The 20,472-nt window shown below is 38.9% G+C and overlaps 1 protein-coding gene across 2 annotated transcripts in view; it reads left to right on the top strand.

Moving 5' to 3' along the window:
* Window positions 1-20,472, top strand: part of RPS6KA2 (ribosomal protein S6 kinase A2) — a 219,511-nt gene that overhangs the window by 174,363 nt on the left and 24,676 nt on the right. For both annotated transcript variants that reach the window (XM_082755701.1, XM_082755700.1), the window contains exons 11-14: window positions 3,108-3,172; window positions 11,582-11,684; window positions 15,469-15,599; window positions 17,372-17,497. In XM_082755701.1, coding sequence (XP_082611827.1) covers window positions 3,108-3,172; window positions 11,582-11,684; window positions 15,469-15,599; window positions 17,372-17,497 — 425 coding nt within the window. The remainder of the gene's footprint in view (window positions 1-3,107; window positions 3,173-11,581; window positions 11,685-15,468; window positions 15,600-17,371; window positions 17,498-20,472) is intronic.

Consider the following 20,472-nt stretch of genomic DNA (forward strand, 5'->3'; position numbering starts at 1 on the left):
ACACAGGGTCAGGGTGGCCCCTAGGGGCACTCAGAGCTATCCCTGAACATGCCCTCGGGCCACATCTTTCCTCTCTTTTTGAAGGAGACCCAGTCACAAGCCACTGCCAGCAGCCAGAGCGCAGGGGCCATGAGGGAGCTGTGGGCTACACAATCAGGTCTCTCCGCAGGGAAAATTGGGGAATAAAAACTGCAGGAAGGACTGAATCTTCTCTCTGATGTAAAATCAGCTGTTGTGAATTAGAAGTCCTTCGTTCTTTGCAAAATTAGGCTATTACCATCCTAAATCTCTTTAGTACATTAAGCTAGCCAAAGATGGAGTCAAGCCATGACATTCCCAACAACGTGTTCTTTCTGTGCCAGAGCTCTGAGGTGGCCCCAAGTGGGAAACGCTAATTTTTCAAACAAATACCCATGTCAACTGCATGCTACATTCCTTACTGCACACTTTAGTACTCCACAAATAGAAGTAGCTATGGGTGGGATTTTTCCTTGGTTCTGATTTCTGCATTTTTGCAGAAAAGAAAGAACAAAAATGGTAGCAAAAAGTGTTTGTTTCAAATAGTATATCATCTGAAAAAGGGTAGTCATTCCCATCACACAATGATCTATCCATAAGCCTACAAGACAGAGAAGTAAAGCAGCAGGGTAGGAAGCAGAGCAGAGAAGACTAAGGAATGTTACCAGTAACTTGGAGTGTCCTAGTCCTCTGAAATTGGTTTGGCACTTAGGTTTCACCCTCATTTAGTAAAGAACATCCACAGCACATTACAAAGTTTCCAATGACCACCACTGAACACAAGATATTTTTCACAGATATTTCTTCTCTGAAGAGTTATTTAATATGATTCTTTTCGGAGTAGCTGTGCTGGTTTCTTTTTTCTGTTGGCATTGCTGAAATTAGAATGAATCTGTCAGGGGTATCTAGTACAGACTTCAGACAGTGCATGCAAAAACTATGCTAAGAAAGGAATAAAACAAGTCTAATTGCTATCTAAGTCTTAGTATTTTATTGTCCAATACCTAGAAGTCATAAACAACTATCTTGGGAAGAGCAAGAATAGGGTAAGCATATGTGATACTTCACACAAATTCTCTCCTCGTCTCCACGTGCTTTAAGGTCAAGCAAGGGTTTTCCTGAACCTCTTGTGGTTTGTCAATGAAGCAATCTTTAGCAGATTTATTTTCCACATACTTTTTTGGTCTCCCCCTGAACCTATATAAGTATTTTGCCTCCGTGTCCTCTTTTTCAAGTAATTCCACACGTCACACAACTGGCTGCTGTCTGAAGAAGGACCTCCAGATTGCTCTGAACCTGATTCCTACTAGCATCATTTATTGACATAAATTCTCATACAGAAAAAGATGTGGAATGCTTAATCCCTAACTCTCCTCCCCCTCCCTTTCCAAATAATCATGACTTTTCAGATCTCTGTCATATACCCTCCTCAGTCATCTGTTTCCAGGTCATACCCTTTGTTGTTACACTGTTACACTTTGATTTTTTCTTACCTCTATAAGATACACCCTTTTCTAGGTGAGGGAATTAACTAGATTCCACACTAACACTGCAGATATACAATAGATTTATACAGCTACATAATGATGTTCTCTCTTTTGTCCTCTTTTCTCTAAGATTTGATTTCATGGTGTGTTTTCCTAGAAATGTCCATTATAACCCAAAGACCTCACTCCTGCCTGGGGAGGAGGGTCACCTCAGAACACCTAATATTGTATGCCAGGCTAGGATTGTTTATCCTTGTGTGCATCTCTTACATTTGTCTATACTATAAGATTACCAGGATGGGGAAGTAATCAGACCAGCATTACTTTTGAGTTATTATGCAGCAGGCCTGACATAATCCGGTATGTTATGTTCACAAAATGTTTGCTTTTCATATCCATTCATCAGTGAACATTAAGCAGACTGTAGGAAGCCGTTCCTGATCAGTGCATTTTGGCAAACATCAGTAATGTCTTGTACACAAGGAGAGCAGATGTCACATTTTACAAAAGCTTGAGTTGACAAGACCTTTCTAAACTGCTTGTAATGCAGATCCTCAGGAAGTACAACTATTGCATTTAAAAAGCTGAGTCCTCTAAGGTGCCTTTTGCAAGATGCTTATTAATCCCGAGTCCTTCTGAGAATCCAGGATGTTAAGCATCCTTGCAAAGAAGCGCTGGGTACCTTTCAGGAACTGGTTCCAAAATTGCATTGTGAAGCCTTTGCTTCCAGATGTTATTTCTCCTTCTGAAAAAATGAAAGCTACTATTAATAAAGTCAGATCAACTCTTCCAAAATGGAATGCTAAGTCATCTCTGACAGTTGTTTAATTATTACTGAGCACCTGTTATTTTTTGCGACGGTATTGAAGCATATAAATTCAACTAAGGGAAGAAAAAAACAAACAAACAATCTTTTAAGATTAGATTCATTACCAGATCTCAGAGGAGTTTCCTTAAATTTCCAATAGAGAAAGTTTAATAGAGAAGTCTAACAGTACTACCAGTGAAGGAAAGATACCAGTGAGAGTGATAATTTTGGTACTCATGCAAATCTGAAGATGGTGTTTGAGAAGGGAGAACCTAAAAACCTGACTTGCCTGAAATCATTTGGAGCCTTTTGATAATTTGAGTCTGAACTTACTAGCAATGCATTTTTTCCTGCCTTCAGAGAATGGGTGATTATAGAAGGTTTGCTAATCAGTGCAGGCAGGGGATCTCCTGTTGGTGGCAAGAAGCAGCAGTAGCCTTGCTGGAGCTTTGGGACCCCTCCTGGTCTTGCTGGTGCCTGTGCTCTGCTGCAGCTGAAATCACGTCTCATCTGAAGCCTGAAGAGAGCAGCCTTGACACCAGCCTCACTTAAAGAAAAAGAAAAAACCTTCAGTCCTCAAATATCCATTAATGAGGTGCCATTGTCTGCATTTATGGTTGTTTGTATGGTTGTGGCAGTTGTACTGTTCAGGCTTTCTTGTCTAGAAGAAAATTTTAGATGGTGATTCTGGCTTGTCAGAAGAAAAGAGGGATGGGGAGGAAAGCTGGAGAAGTGATATCATGTAGCACTTTACTAAACATGACTTTATTTTGATTCTTTCATTCTCTTGTCAGGTGCTGGATTCGATGGAGTGGAAGAAATTAAACGTCACCCATTCTTTGTTACTATAGACTGGAATGTAAGTGGAGCAGCATTTTAATTTTTTATTTTTTTCTTAGCTAAATTTTTGAAGACCAACTAGCATGTTTATAAAAGAGATTAATTAATCTCTAACGTAGAAGAACCAGGATCTAGAGCCTTTTAAGCGGGTACCTATGTCTCTGTCATACATATAAACATTTGTTCTCATACCCCAAAGTGAAAGAAATAGAAATCTGTTTTCTGCAATTGTCAGTTTTCTCTGACTGTTTGTTTCTGTTCTGTCTGAGGGGCTGGCTAATCACAGTACTACCTGAGGCTCTTTGCAGTGTTCTGCAGAGTAGTTTCCACATTCAACTCTAATAAGCATGATTCATTGATTGTGGGCACTGGATCGAAGTGCAAACGATCAGTTGTAAATAAAGGAATTCCTGTAATATTTCATGTTTCAATTGCAAAGGAACACAGAGCCAAAGGGCTGAGTTTGAAAAAGGTACTCCAAAGTGAAGCTGTCTGATGCTTTAGGTCCCTCCATCCTTCTGGTTTTATGTTCCATACTGAAATACTTGTCCTTCTCATTAGCTCTGACAAGCTAGACTAAATGCAAGTTTTATTATTCCCAGTGTCAGAGACTTCCAGGAATCTTTTTCTCTCTTGAAAATATTCAGAATAGCCCCAGGTCCACTCTTGCATATATCTGCCCATGTAGTTCCAAGAAGCCCCAAGACTTCAAGGTGTACCCATCTCTGAAACACAGCATGGTACTACTGGGACTGGCTGGTGTTGTAAGTCCTCTAGCAAAATAGCTTTGTTGGCTCCTTCTAAGTAACTGTAGGACAGGATCTGGCTCTTCTGCTGTGGTGGGTACAACAGAAAACAACACAGGTGGATTTTCAGAACAGTGATTTTGCATCATTGGGTATGCAAGTCAGCCAGCCAGAACAGGAAATAGCAACTCCTTTTACAAGTGGTTGATGTTTTATTAAGGTGAGTCATTAATTTAACATCGGCACTCAAAACAGGAACAGCAAACATTTTATCAAATATAACATGGTTCTAATAAGACATGTCAGACATGATTCATAGAGTGGTAAACAAGGATTTATTTTATTGCTATCAGCTACAGCTCATAAAGCTGGCTGTAGAGTTTATCTAAGTGCTTGATTCAGACTTGCAGTGAGGTTAAACCTCTCTTTTTCAGTATCGTGTTTGTTCAAATCAATATTTTTTGTCAATCATGGAGGCAAACTGTTCTCTATCTGAGCATCTGCCAATGCATCATAGCTCCTGTTTTCCACATCCACTAGAATTTTCTAGTTTAATTTTGTCTTACCTATGTTATGGTGTCATTACATCTCTTTAATATTTGATTTGAATTCACTCATGAATGCCAATGTAACAGGTTGCTGTTCTTACTAATGCAATTCTTACCATAAATTCTGGTAAAACAGTATGAATCTGTCCCACGGCCATTCTCAAAACACTGCCCAGGGCTTTACAATAAAGCTAGCATCTCTGTGAAAGCACATTTTGCGGTGCCCAAGTGGCCTTTAGAAGACACACAGACTCACTTATTTTGGAAAAACTCATGAATCTACTTTGGACTGCATGTTGAAGAGTTGGCATGACTCATAAGCATGCTACAAGATGATCAATGAAAGTGGAGTTTGAGAATTTTCTTTATGGTCCTACTGATTTTTAGTCCTATTATATATGTTCTGGAGTCTAGATTTTTTTTTCCTTCTGCTTTTTACTAATCATAAGATTCTGTTTAAAGAGTTTACATTTACAAAAAAAATTACGGGGTATGTTGCATCAGCTTTAAGGGTAGTTTTAAATATAGACAATCCTGCAGAGATGATGTTGTTATTGTCTGCATTCCTCTGGTCCTTAGCTTTGCAATTAAAGTAAATACAGGTTAGGTGCATAAATCTTAATTAATCTGGGAGCATTGAAATGGTGGCAGAGTTTCTCCTTTTCTGTTTGCTAGTGGAGCAACTCAGTAACTCATCATGGAGAAATAAGTCTCTGCATCTTGAAAACATGTTCAGCAAGGTCCATTGTATAGTCCTTCAACATTTGAAAAGTTCTTGTGGGGAGGTCAGGGAAATATATACCATCAAGAGAGTAGGTGTGCTTAAACATGACTTGGAGGCAGAGATGGAGGTTTATTTAACCACCCTGTGTTGACTTATCTATCCCTGTAACTTTGCTGTAAAATGTAGCTGTAAAGATTCATTTTAATCCAACATTATTGCACTCTCTTGGAGACTGATGGATCATTATTACACACATTAGCTATCATCTTTATAATCCATTTCCTTATTTAATCCTAATTTTACTATCATTCATGGAGGTCCTGTGCAGTTTATCTAGTTACAGCAGCAGCAAAGTATGCATTTCAGAGTGGCATGAGCCACCCCAGCCTTGAGCTGAAGCCAGAATTTTGTGTTATGATGATGATCCAACCGTTAGCACATTCCACATCCGTGGAAAGAAGCAGAGCATGGTTATAGAGAAAAAATGGGTCATGCACAGGTGTTTAGTGCTGATCTCTCTGTTGTTACAGGAAAAGAGTCCCCAGTGCCCTCATTTTTTTTATTTCCATCATGTATATAAAATCAATAAACAATGACATTGATAAGGCAGGATATGAATGTTGATTTTTTTTATACTTTGGTAATATAAAGGCCTCAGTGAGCAAGGAGGCAAGCTCTCATGGAGAGCTAAGCTACCTTGACAGGTATGATAACACTGCTGCAATCAGCAGTGTAGGAACTTTCAGAGGCTGTAGTAAAATGATCCTCTATCAGAAGTCCCTTTATCATGAAGGGTCAGAATGGGTTATTGTCTTCTAGAAACCTGACACAAAAGAGGTCTTTTTTTAAGCAAGCTTTTTCCTACAATAGGAGTGACATGGTAACCAGGAACAAGCTGCTTCATCTCAGTTAAAAAAAAAAAAAGTTTCAAAACAGAAATGAGAGTTAGTTGCTTGTTTCCAAGTTATGTGTGATGTCTAGACATCTTGGTGATGAAATCATTAGAATTGCAGACAGAAATGTATAAATCAAATCTTCATCTACTGTCAGAACTGTTCCCTTGGGTTTTGGGTTCAGGCTTGGTTATTGTCTCTATCACTGAAATGTTTACCTGTTGAGGCAGTCATTTCCCACTTGTTTCCCGTCTCTCACTGTCTTCAAACAGACACAACCAGACGCAGCGTCTGGTTTGGATGAAGACAGTGAATGCAGTGGAAATGACATACAGTGTGAAGAGTATTGTTATGATGCTGCAGATGCTCATGCCAAGTACAGCAGAAACAATAGGTACAAGCCTGGAAAGCATGAATGTGGCTACAGAAAAATGTCCTCCCCCAGTCCTTTCCCACAATATCTTTGCTCCATTCCCATACTCTGGGGTGCTGCCTTTCAGTCCAGATGTAGTTTGTGTTGTGTAGGTAGCACTAAATGAACTGGGGACGATCTAATATAGAGTATTTATGACAAAATTTAAACTGTGTCATGAGCTAGTCTCTGTATGAGTCTTGTTTTCATGGCTATTGTCACCCAGTAACAAAACCCTAAGTCCTCACTTTGCAGGGTGAAAAATAGATGAAGGTTTCTGCAAATATCACTCTTACTGCTCTAAGGCATTTAGTAGACACTATGATGCAAACTGGATAGATACTGTGTTAAATGAATGAACTGTCTTTCATGATCAAGGCTGTGATTCCCAAGAAGATTAGGTGCACAGCTCCTTCCAAGTTTTACCTGCTTACTACATATGTACCCCTTTTCTCCCTAAGACAAGCAGGCCCCAATTGGGTTGACCTCAGATAATTTCAGTCAATGGATCTTAGAAAGCACAGCCTGGCTCTTGGTATTTGTACTTCTGTTTCTTCTTTCCAGGTCATGCTTAAAGAATTTCTGGCTTTTCTCTGAAAATAAAAAATGAAATCTGTTTTTGCAGACTGCAGGCAGAGGACTTGGACTAAAGCAGTGGTTTCTATTTAGATGACAGGCTAAATTGTAACTGGAGCAACTGACATCCTAGAAAATGAACTGTCAAATACTGCTGGGAAGGAGTGAGAAGAAAGCAGACACAAGTTCTTTTTCCTCTAATATTAATCAGAGATCAAAGTGATCTGGAATTGCGAATCATTTAATTACAGATTATGCAAACAGCAAAAGTTGATCCCAAGGTCTGAATTCTACTAACTTCTCTATCGCTTGTAGGCAATAACATTGTGTCATTAATCTAGAGGAGGACAAACATTTTAGGAGGTAGTTCATCCTTTTGTCTGCCTATTAGGTTTTCCGTGACAGGTGTATGTATCAAGGGAGTTTATTCTCACACTATGAATGCGTCACTGTGGAGGGTAGCATCTTTCAGTTTCTGGAAGGTGTCTAAGTAGTAATTCAATTTTCATTAAAGAAACCATTGAGGAAATGACTAAATAGATTTCGACTAAATTAAACTTTTTTCTTTTTTATTTATTTTTTTAATGGGGGATGGGAGTCGTTTTTATTGTTTTGGGGGTTTTGACATTTTCAAGGCACGTATACAGGCATTTGTTTCTCTGCATTTTTTTTACGATAATGGTGAATTAACTGCTTATAAATAGCAAAGGACAGACATATGTCCAGCATTTGGTTACTGGTCTCCTTGGTGTATTGTTTGAGTCCCAGCTGATGAGGTGTGTTCAGATGAAGCTCATATCAGGGATCTGGCGATATATATTAAGAAAAGATCATTGGGACCTGCAAGAAAATTAGTTATTTTTATTTTATTTTTCTTTATCCACAAATCAGAAAAGATGTTGAAATATAGTGTTATATTGTGGGTTGCAAGGTTCTGGAAATAAATTCAATTTGAAAGTTCCTGTATTTTACATATTCACATGTTGACTTAGCAAAAGAGAAATGTTTAAGTTCACATTGCTTCAGCATTTGCTGAGCTGCCAGAGTGCCATGTGGAGATTGCAACCCATGTTCTTGTCTCTGGTCCCTGCTCTGAGCCCAGCCCATGGGCTGCAGTACATTTCCGTTGATGCACACTTGGAAATGGTCCCACAGGGGACTGTGAGAGCTCAGCCAGAAAGGACAGCATGAGAGTTCTGTCACAGAGGTGTAGGTGATTCAGAGGAGTCACAGTGCACAGAAGGGAAGGAGGATGTTATTTTACTGTCCAGCTAAGCTGAAATTGTAGTGGCACCAAAAGCATGGCACCGTGCCACAGTGCACACCAGCAGCCACCTATCTCCGTTTTTGCACCGTCTCTGGTTCTTGTCTGATGCTGTGATTAACAAGTTCAGCAAGCTATGCCAGTAGAAAGATAATTCTGTGAAAATCCTGGTACACAACAATATCATATGAATGCCAGTGCAGACACAATGCAAGCAGAGAAAGCAGGTGGGCTTTTTGGTAGCAGCCAAACATTGGCTTAACCAAGCTACAATGAGAAACATCTTCAGAGCAGGAGGTACCCAATTCTGTTACAGACTGACACCAAACTGTTGAAAGATTTCAAAGTTACCTTGCTCTGTCATTTGCCACTTTGGTTGGTCCATCAACCCTGAATAATTTTGGGAGCATGGTAAGAGATAATAAGTTAATACATTTCACATAAAATGAGAAATATTCTTGGAAAGTCCAGAAGGATCTCAAACCCTCCAAGAGATTTGTTCTCTGCTCACATGGAAGACAATGGCTGTGATTCTTCCTGTATTCTTAGGTCAGTTTCTGTCACTTTGTATATTGGAGTAGACAAGATACAGGACATTTAAAGGACATTAAAGGAAGATGTTCTCTGCCTGCAGCAAGCTTTCACATTTAACTCTGCATTGTGGTTTAGTTTGCTTCAGAGAATTGGCTTTGATTGTACTGGTTCTCTCAGGACAGTGCAGCCAGTGTGGGGTGGCAAAGCCCACAGATGACACTGCTTTGCTCTTTCTTGTTCCTCAATGATTCCATCTAGCTACCTGATTCAAGAGCCTGGGAAAAATGTTGTAGGCAGTTTACCTTTTGCTGTTCCTAATCGTCTGGTCAGAAAGACCAGAAACAATTTTTATTGCATGTAGAAAAGGAAATGGAAAAGGGTGTCGTCCAGTTTACACTCAGAGGAGGTTCCTTTCTCCCACACAAGAAACTTCTTTGTTTCCATCCCCTCCCAACAAGCGGATTTGTGATTACACATCTTTAGGTGGCTTGTGAGTCATGATGAATCTCAAATCCCTCCTTAGTAGTGGAGGATGTGGGTTAGGGATTCAAAACACAAATGTGGATCCAGCAGCACTTAAGAAACTGCAGATGGGGGGGTGCAGAATTGAGAGGCCAGGGAGAATATGGTTACGATAATCAAGAGCGAGTGCAGTTCACGAATGATGTACAGTTGTAAAATGTTTTCCAATTTTTGGACCTCACAGGATGAGGGGTGCATTTGATTCAAAAAGGAAGCGTGTGTGTGACCATATTGCTTTCTGCAGTAAAAGGACTGCAGTTGTGAATTAAGACAAATAAAGGGAAGCTGGAAGCAAATAGCTTTCGCAAGGTGACATCCTAGCAACAGAGAGACCCTCAGTAGGTGCTGAGTGCTCTTTTAAAGCTCTGTGCAGACAGAAAAACATATATGTTAATTACTAGGTTGATACTTTTCAGTTGATGACTGACACTTCCTGCTTAAGATCGCAACTGGCTTTTAATTATTTGGAAGACTGGCTTTCCATTGTGGCTCACTGCAATTATTCATCTCTTTTTCTCTCAGAAGATACGGAGCAGTTTTACGCAAGCAAGAACTTTTTATGTTGAAATGGCCATTAATTATTGCAGAGTCATTTCCAGCCTCACCATTCCACTTTTCCAAGGAATCATAATTCAGCCACAAACATCTGCTTTATGCTAATGCTAATACTATGCTGCAGAATGTCCTACCTCAAGAACCATTAATCTATGCAAAATGAAGTTTAAATTATGTTGATGTATATATATCTTGGGTTTGACCGCATGCTTTATATTATAGAAGTTAATTCACCACAAAAAAAAAAAAAAAAAAAAAAAAAAAAAAAAGGCAGAGATAAAAGACTCTTCCTGTATGCTGAGAACTGGACAAACATGTATTAATCTCCATTAAATATTCTGAAAAATCAGCTCATTATGAATTTTTTTTGAGTTAACCTGAAAATACATATTGCAGGCAGTCATAAAATTGCTCTCTAGCAATTTTGTGACCTAAAAGTTTGAAAGAAATGTATATTTTTGCTTAGACATGTTAATTATTGGGGGCTGTCTGTGGCAACTAATTCAGCTCTTTGAAATCTGAGAACAAAAGCATTGCTAGAAAGAGAGTACAGCCTAGGGATGGAAACGTGGGGCAGGGAGTCAACTGTGAGCTCTGTCATGCTGTCATGCTGCCATCAGCATGGTGTTCAGGTTTTGCCAGTTCGAGGAGAGATGATGCAAATATTGCTGAAATCAATAGGACTCTTTCCATTAACCTCTGTAGGCTTCAGGTTAGATTCAGACATACTGAGCTTTGGTTTATTAATCTCCCAGAGTGCATGCACATGTGTGTATATGAATGCTTACAAAGAAGCACAGTGAAGCAATTTCTTAACCATTGCTAAGCATGAGTAAAGAGGCTAGAAAATCCCTGGTAATGAAGGCAGAGTATTGCCATGCATACGTGTGACTGTTACTTACATACTCCCCTACATGCCCCTCACTCACTTTGCAGTCCTTACCTGTTTATACACTCTGCTCTTCCTCAGCTTTTTCCTTGTTTTTTCTCCTCTGCACAAGCACATTTAGGCCTTTAACATGGTTTCATGTCCATCTGCAGTGCTTTCTTCCTACTGTGTTTTGATGGGAATTTCTTCTACTAAACCCCTTCCATTTTACCAGATATGCCAAAAGAACAAATCGCTTGTTTAGGTTGTGAGCTCCAAGCCTGTTGCTCAGCTCCGTCTGGCAGAGCACCCAACATATTGCTAGTTCTTCACAAATAATAAATACTAATAAATGCTAAAGCAGTCACCACTTCCTAGTGGTTATTTGTGCTCGTTGTCGTTGCTGTGATGCTGAACTCACCCATGTGCAGTTTCTTGGTGCTACCATTGCATGTGCCAGCCCTGCCCATAAGATCAATGAATTTTCAGATGCCCCAGACAGAATATTCCATCAGTCCATGTTCAACCAGAAATATCTGTGTTTATATGCCAAGTTCTAGTAAGTAAAAACTGCAGGGACCATCCAGAGCACGGATTTTAAGCCTACCAGTCAGGGAAGAACCTACCAGTCAGGGAAGAACCAGAACTTTATCATCTTCTTTGTCAGTCTTGAAGGTTGGCACTGAGATGACAAAGGACATGATAAACAAAGGGGAGCATATATGTGGGTACTGAAGGTACAGAGTTTGTTGTTATGTTGCTGACTGTGGTCTGTTCTTCTTGTAGAAACTATACAGGAAAGAAATCAAGCCACCTTTCAAGCCTGCAGTGGGACGACCAGAAGACACCTTTCATTTTGATCCAGAGTTCACATCTCGGACCCCCACAGGTTAGTGCAATTGCACATGGGTGACTGATCTTTTTAGTGATTCAGCAATACTCTCCCTCCCCATTCCAACTGAGTCAAAAAGTCTGATCACCCATAGGATTGCTGGATTTTGCAATGTTCAGCAGAAAGCAGAGTAGTTTGCATTTCTAAGAAAAGAAGTTCATAAAACATTTCACCAACTTCACATTACCACAATAACATCTTCATATTGCAGACATTAATATCTGCATTTTTTAGAGTAAAACTAATAGTTGATTTGCTATTTTATTACTATTATTGTTGTTTATGTTAGCTGAATTTATCTGTTTTAAATTACCTCAACTGTTTTAAGTTATCTCAACTTCAAAGAACCTTGAATCTCTGCAAGGTAGTATTTAAATACATATTCCATAGGTGTTTTCTTTAATTATTAACTGACATAGACTGTGGACTGTTGGAAGTTAATAGTAATGGATGGTTAATAGTAATGGTAATAGTAAATAGTAATAGTAATAGTAATAGTAAAGAATCATCAGGTTCTCAGATCAGTGGAACTATGCTGAAGGGGAATTTGGTCTACAATACTTAGAAAATTCTTGTAGTGAGGATGTTGCTCTTATAATTTCTCTTTCCTAACAAGTATATCACATTTTGTGCAATATATCTTGGTTGCTGCACAAAACATCAAAACAAGAATATCAGTAACCTCAGAAGGGTAATCCCAGTTATAACATTGCCTCTTGCTAGACATATATTCTAGTCTTGGTTCCTAGGGTGTTTTAGTTTGGGGTTGTGTTTTTTTGTTTGTTTGTTTGTTGAGAATGTGCAGTCTTACACAATGTATATTTAAAAAAAAAAAAAAAAAAAGGTTTACTCTGGGTATTTGGAAACATGGCAAATATATTTCACACTTTCATATTTCTGATTTTAGCTTTAGTTCAGATTTCAGAGGACCCACATGGCCATTTCTCTAAAATAATGAAGAGTACAAGTTAGTCTGATCTCGAGAAAAGTGTAGGCCACTTCCCTGGAAAGTCTCAAAGAAAAGCTAAGATTTTGGATTGTTTTGGAAATTCACACATCATCCATTGTGCTGCCATGAAAACCCTTGTACTTCATGCATGTGCTGATGTCCAGGATTATATTTTACACTGTATGTGTTGTTGCTATTGCCTCATTCAGTTTAGTATCTCATGCAAGACACTGACTGAGAAGGTTTGTCTTGGGGTGGGAGCTAGAGTAGGGGGATGGACTGCCATGGCTTCTGGTTCATGCTGTTATGAAAAGTGGCCTGAGAACCAAACCCTATAATTTCCAAATGGGAGTTCCTGTACAATTTTGAGTTCCAGAGCAATAGAAAAACCCTTGCAGATTGGCAGCACATGCATATTACCAAAGAGAGTAATTACAAGGAGCGTGTCTTTATGAATAAACTCTACTGCCTAGCATCAGGTTCATGTCAAAGTTCTGGATCCAGTACCTTGCCAGTCTTGCTGTTTGCTCTATCATAGAAAGCTTTCTTTGGCCTGGAGGTTGAAACAGCTTTCTACAGATATGGTTTCACATTAACTTTTCTCAGGGATTCATCTGAGTTGGAGGTGTTTTTTTCTGGCCTCTGGTTTCTGAAGTCCACCACTGTGGACCAAAATTTCATTTATGTTGACTCAGCTATCTGTCCCTGAGCCTAATAGGGAGCAGGAAACTGAAGTGATCCAGGTAAGAAGTGGTGATTTGAACAAGGATCAGACCAAGACATTGTGGTGATCCAACTCAGAGTTCAGTCCACAAATGGCTGTGTTATTTTAAGTGACGGGGTTCCATAACCAGCAAGACATATTAAGCTGGCTTTACTGATGAGAAAAAGTGTGTAAGATTATACCTCAGGTATCTAAATCTCCTCTTCTGCAAATAAGAAAATAATGTTTACTAACCCTAGTGAAGCATATTGATGTAAATTACTTAAGATTTATGAACTCTTTATAAGTCGTGTAATGTGAGATGCATAAGTGGGACAAAGCATTATGGCTTTCACAGTTAGGAAGGTAAACATTATATGAGACTGGTGTTTGCACGTGGCTCTAATTCAGATATATGAAGTGATTCTGGATTTATTAAGACTGTGAAAATTATAATTCATAACTATCACAGTTAGTTAACATGATTTAAAAACAGTTTTGTATTTAACACTAGTGTTTTAACATTTAGTTCATATGATGGGCATATCAGTCAGTGGTGATGAATATTTTATATTGAACACCAAATAATAAGTAGCTCTTTTACAGTGTTTGATAAAGAGATTAGTGGGGAATTATGAAGGAACAGTTATTTTAAATAAAGATGACCTAACATTTGTGGTTTGGAGCTGGATCACAGCTTTCCTAAAAATCAGGAGTGTTCAGATCTGAACATTCCCTTTTCAAAGCAAATATTTTTTTTCCCCTTAATTAATCTCTCTCAGAAAATTGCTGTAGTATATTTGCCATTGTGAGAAGTACCCAGTGATGCAAGAGTTCTGGTGTGATTCATCCATGTATTTGCAAGGGCAGTATGCATCAACACTCTGAGATAAACAAATAGCCCACATCATTTTACCAAAAAACACATAGATTTTTCACATGCTTTGGAGTGAGGTCAGACTTGCTGTACTTATTTCTGACTCCGGTTAAAGCTGAGGAGACTTTGTAATGAGATGTAGAATTAGCTGCAGTCCCAGTTTTGTTTATTTCTGGGCAGATAATTTATTTTTACCATATTATGGCTTCAGAAGGACTAAACCTCATCATGGTAAATCACATGTTGCATTGGAGGAAATACAAAGGAGAGTGGGTAAAAGAATGACTAGAAGATGAGCAAATTTGCACAGCATATGTATCAAAACACCCAGCCAGCTCCCCAGAAATGGTTTGTAGTGCTGCTCTTACTGGTTAAGGAAATGCCCAGGACAGAACATACACTGGGGAGAAAGATTTCTTCAAAGCATCTCAGAATTTTAAGTGAAGCACACCTCTTCTCTTCTTGCTTTGGTGGGATGTTTCTCTCAGTGAGTGGTGGCATAGATTAGAGGGACTGTTCTCTGGTTGTTTCATTCCATAGGCAGAAAAATTCAGGGCTCTATGAACTTCAGACATTCCTCTGCTGAGTGGGGAAGTTAGTTAAAACACCCCCAGATAGTTTGTTCACCTGAGGACAAAACCAACCTCTTCACTGGAGTAGGTCCCAGCTCCTAAAGCTGCTCCAGGAAGACTCTTGTGAGATTGCAAACCACCACTGCTGGAACATCGTGCTTTTACACCTGCTTCATGTCTTTGCATTCTTGTCGCCCACACAACACACCACATTACCCTAGCTTTTGTAATTTCTGTAGTCAGTGTGCCACAAAGGACAGATAAAGCATCCCATAGCTTTTTTCCACTCTCTGAAGAACTTCTGCTAAGCCAAAGGGGTGCACTGCCTTGAGCAGTCCATCTTTCCTCTCGCCTCACTGTCCTGTGCCTTCTCTCTGTGTGAAGACTCCTGGCACAGGCAGTGCTTCCTAATGGAAAGGACAGCCACTGTGGAAAAAAAAAAAACAGACCTCTGTATCCAAGATCCTTGCAGATAATATCCCTGCATTGTTCAGATCCAGAGAAAAGGGACAGAGAAGGCACATCAAAGTTTTGATTATGGAGGTGAATTGGATTCATGCGTGTCTACCAGTTCAGCAGTCTGCTGCTGACTGGCAGGGGTGACTTTGTCTATTGCAGGTACTGTGCCATTACTTCTAATCCTTTGTGCAGCTCATGAAATAATTTTCTTCCTTCTACAGATTCCCCAGGTGTTCCTCCAAGTGCCAATGCTCATCATCTTTTCAGAGGGTTCAGCTTTGTTGCCTCTAACTTGGTGCAGGAGCCTGCACAGCAAGATGTGCACAAAATCACTGTTCATCCAATTGTACAGGTACAGATTCTGATGTTAAACTTTGCATTTGATGGGCAGATACAAATGTGTAATTTGTATTTAAACTGTCTCAGGATTTCACAGCTACCCAACCCTCATCTGTTTCTACACAGCATGTAGGAGATGGAAAATGAGATTTTTTTTTTTTCCAAATGCTTTTATTTTTATATTCATGTTCTCCACTCTCCTGTAAATGAAATAGGGATCACGCCTTATCACAGCTCAAATGAAATGCACTTCCGAATACCTGACGCACTATTCCAGTTGTGCATACAGGGCAGGTAATGGAGTGCTGTTTTTTCAGTAAACGATGTCATTCTCAATAGTTTTGTCTTGAACTGTGTTATACAGTCTGTGCTGGCAGAGGGGCTTAATGAATGACTCCTGTAGGCTCCCACACACATGGAGCCCAAGCTTTTGGATGTAAAAGGCCACTCTGCTCTTGTTGTGCTTGCACAAGAGCCCGGTTGTACTCACATAACCCAGAGTGTCTTGATGAGGGAAGAAAATTGCCAGACACTTGGTTTCTTGTTGACATTCCCCTATGACATGCTCTCCACTTATTGTAATTTCCCATTAGTGTAAACCAGAAATAAATTGCTACAAATGGCTCAACAGAGCAGAGGAACAGTGAAGCAGGAGAGGAATTGCAGTGCTCAAAAAGGCAGCAAATTTTCCCATAACGAAAGAGTTCCTCCCTTGCCCACAGTGAGAGGTACTTTGCTTCAAGAGGAGAGTCTCTGTCTGTGGCATCAGTTTTCATGCTTGCTTTAATAATTTATAGTTTATTCTTAAAGACTCTCTTATGCACTACTAAGTGAATTATTAACCAAGCAATTACATCCCAGATGGTGCGTGTGTGTGTGTGTGTGTGTGTGAAAATGTATTGAATTTCACATTTGCATGTCTTTCAAGGTTACATGTCCTAGAAGGTTCTATGTGAACTTTACTAAGGAACATACATTTTCAGAGAGAAGATCCTAGAGGATTTGTAGAGCTGCTGGTCATTTTTTGAGTCCTGAAACGGTGTTTGCAGCAAGGCCTCAGATTTGGGCTTTGGAAAGCCATCACCACCTAACCAATCCACCTGCCCAAATGCATTCCAAAGGGCATATGAACTAGTGGTGCCATAATTCATTTTATACCGCTCAATAATAAAATAAGAAGTTTTAAAGTACTGTCATATTATTTTCACTAGAAACATATTTTCTTAAGTTATGCTGGCTTAACATGATATTTTTTCTCTCACACAGAATTCATAGTAATACATATTCTTAACAAGACCTCCACTGGACTGGAGATACACCCCATATGTGGGGTATCTGTTTTAAAACCTGTGAAGCTATTAGCTGTTTATGCAGTCTGGCCCTTCAGTTAGAAATTAGTTTTTTAAGTATTTTTTAATTAGAAACAAGTTTATATTGTCAAGAATTATGGGTTTGCCAAGAGATTTGGGCCCACAGTTCCCTCTGAATTTCTAATAGGAAGTGGTTGTCTGCATTCCATAAATAGTTTAGAAAATCACTGCTTTTTTTTGCCATTACTTCTACATGAGCAACTCCATCTTCCAGACTGAAAAGTGGTAAAAAGTGTTGGGATACACTTGCTTAGGTAAAGGGCTTCTGATTTTTTATTTTTATCTGGACTTAGAAAACCAACTAAGACAGGAGAATTCTGTGGAGAAGGTGAGATCAAGCACTTCCTTAAGACTAGGCTAGTCCTTGTGTTTACATACCCATGTCCTGATTTCCTTATTTTGTCTTTCTCTATAGCAATTACATGGGAACAATATTCACTTTACAGATGGATATGAGATCAAGGAGGACATAGGAATTGGCTCCTATTCAGTGTGCAAGAGATGTGTTCATAAAGCAACAGAAACAGAGTTTGCGGTGAAGGTAAGAAATCCTTCTAGCAGGTGCCAGAAATGTGGTTTGACATTGCTCTGTCTGCCTGGGCAGCAGTGTGGTCAGTGGATATTTAGTTGGTTTATTTCTTGTCAGTGTTGCCCGTTTTTTTTTTCTTTCAAAAGATGAGGGGGTTAACAGTAAGTCTTACATTATTTCTCACACCTAAATCTCATCAAGTAAAATGGAAAAAACCCTTTCAAGGAAATTCTGATAATCATTCCAGCCATGCTCTTTGCCTTCTACATATGATTTTTATCCTACATAATGATTACATAATACATTATGATTTTGATCCTACATTGAATCATCATAAATAAACAAAATAACACATAAAATGATTGCAAAATTGATTCCCACTTGATTGCAAAACACAATTTTGTTCTTCTTAAGTTTAGTTCTTGCAGTTCTTATTGTAATAAGAGAGATATGCCAGTGAAAAACGTAGTCACCTTCAAATAATTAGATTTCCTTTTGTCTTCTTGACACTCAGCACCAGCATGCTACACAAAGGAGCAAAAGACAAGCTTCAGTAGAGATTCAAAATGTAAATTCAGTGGAAATTAGTTGGATCTTAAAGACAAATCAGTGAACTTCAGAGCTGGTCAAGCAATACTATATGTCACAGCAGCCAGCAGCCAGGAAGCTGCAAGGATATATGTAGGAGGAAATCTGTTCTGATAGGAAAGAATGGCTCTCCAGCAGAACTGCTTTGGAAGGTCACAGTCATTGGGCTAAATTACAACCTCCATTAAGTGCTGTTGGTTAATAGTGTGCAGCTTTTACAGAGGGCAGAAAAGTCTAGTGTATGTAGCAAGTGATCATGAGGTTAAATCTCAGAGGAAAAGTTCCAAACACTGAATTTTCTTTGGGAGAAAGTAGTACTAATTAAAACACTCATATGTTAGAAACGTATTTAGTGATTTTGTTCTTGTACCAAAAAGAGGCAAAATTGGATTAAATGAGGAATTAGAATAATGAATTTGGAAGGACACAGACAGTTAAGTCAGATCCTTTCATTCTGTATGATCTCGTAGGAACAGATTGCTTAAATGAGTATAAGACAAAAAGTAGTTCCTTGAAATCAGTACATAGAGAAATATATTTAGTAGTATTGCAGTAAATTAAGTACTGTAGTCAACTGCCTTTCTATTTTTTGTATGTTAAAAATTGTAGTAAAATATGCAAACTTAGTTTTTAAATGAAATTGTGTCTGTGCTTTTAAATAAGAAGATGAGAGTTTAAAGAAGTGATCCAAATTGCAGTCCATGAGATAAGTGAGCTGCAGGTATTCAACAAAATAATATTAAACTTTTTATACACTCTTATTTTCCATGGCAAAACTGAAGATAGTGCATTGTCCTTTAAAGCCCTTGAAAGTTTTGTTTTCTCCAAGTGGTGCCCACAAAATTCTGGGAACTGTTAATAATTGACAATTTGTTGATGTCGTTCAAATAACAGATTATTTTTCTAGGCTATACCATAATTAGGAGCAGAGACCTACCAGCAGGTCTGTGGGCTTTTGTATGAACATGCTAGGATTTTCATTTTTAATGAATGGAAAAACTCATTTTCCAATGACCAGTTCATTTGTGAACAGATGGCATTAGACTATAGTAGGTATGGATTCTGTGCAATTAAATGACATCTGTGGTGAACAAAATGTGAGTTAAATTAAACTAATAATTTTACTATTTTATGTATATCAAGTACTGCTGACGGCTTTATCAATGTAATACAAATACAGCACAAAACCAAAATATAAAGACCTCTATCGTCAAAGATGTCTGATTGCATAAATCCAAAAGGGTCCAGCACCTACCCAGTGGTTGTGGGTTTGGAGTATATTAGAGAATCTAGAGCAAACTCAACACGTGGAGAAACCCAAAGCCGGGCCCAGGAGAGGTTAGCCCTTTGACTGCTAGGTTTATGCTCTTTTCCATTTCTGTTAATCTTTTCTCTTTTTATTCTTTTCTCCCTCCACTCTTTTCTTGTCATGCCAGTAGTTTTTGAGTTTGACTATCAGTTTGACTACCAACACACACAGCATCTCAGTTTCTGACACAGAGTGAGTCAAAAGTGTAGCACAGATTTGGGCTTGGAGACAGTTGGTGGTTTTCTGTTTGCACATTGACTGCTGCCTGTTTGATTATTATTCATACAAATATACTAATTTTATTATCCTTTCATTTTTGTCTCTATTTGATATCAAGATTATATCATTTTGTTATAAAAGTAGCTCACTTTCATAATGACTGCTCAATGCCACCCATTTCAAGTAATTAGATAGCACAGGAGTTGCAACTGGCATTATCATAATTACATATCAGTCCCTTTTGACACGCATCCTTTAACTTTCTCTATAGAAATCACTGTAATTAGAGTCTTCAGTAAGTATAATTTTCTCCATGCTCTCTAATATATAACAGTCACAGGAAAAAATATCTACAGCGATAGTTTGTATGATAGGCAGCTTCCCCATTTGTCTGGTACCAGCTCATTAAAAGCTCCCTTGTTAGCAACGACTGCTGACACGTCAGAGAGCATCATCCCTTCTCCCCAGGGGACACTGGCAGAGATGAAGGAGTTTAGGAAATGACGTGGTAGCATCACCGCAGGAAGAAGCGTGTAATGTCACCGGATAAATAATCCCTCCATGGAGAATGCCACTCACTAGGCCTTATTTACTATCGCTGTGTAGTGCCACACTGAGACAGCAGAGTACTGAGCCAGAGTAACTTGAGTCAGAGCTACTGCCAGAAAATCCACACTGACAAACAAAACTTTTCCTAATCTAAAAGCAGCATGTATTTGTCAGAAACATTTCATCCCTTTTGCTTTTGCTGGCCATCTGCAACTAATTGGAGGCCATCTTATAAAGCTAATTAGATGTGTAGCAGTGCAAAGAAGCTTCTTCATTGGCATGATAAAAACACTTGAACAGAACTGTAATTTAATTCTTTTCA

Source organism: Aythya marila (genome assembly GCF_965140915.1).
Source record: "Aythya marila genome assembly, chromosome: 3".
NCBI classification, from domain to species: Eukaryota; Metazoa; Chordata; class Aves; order Anseriformes; family Anatidae; genus Aythya; species Aythya marila.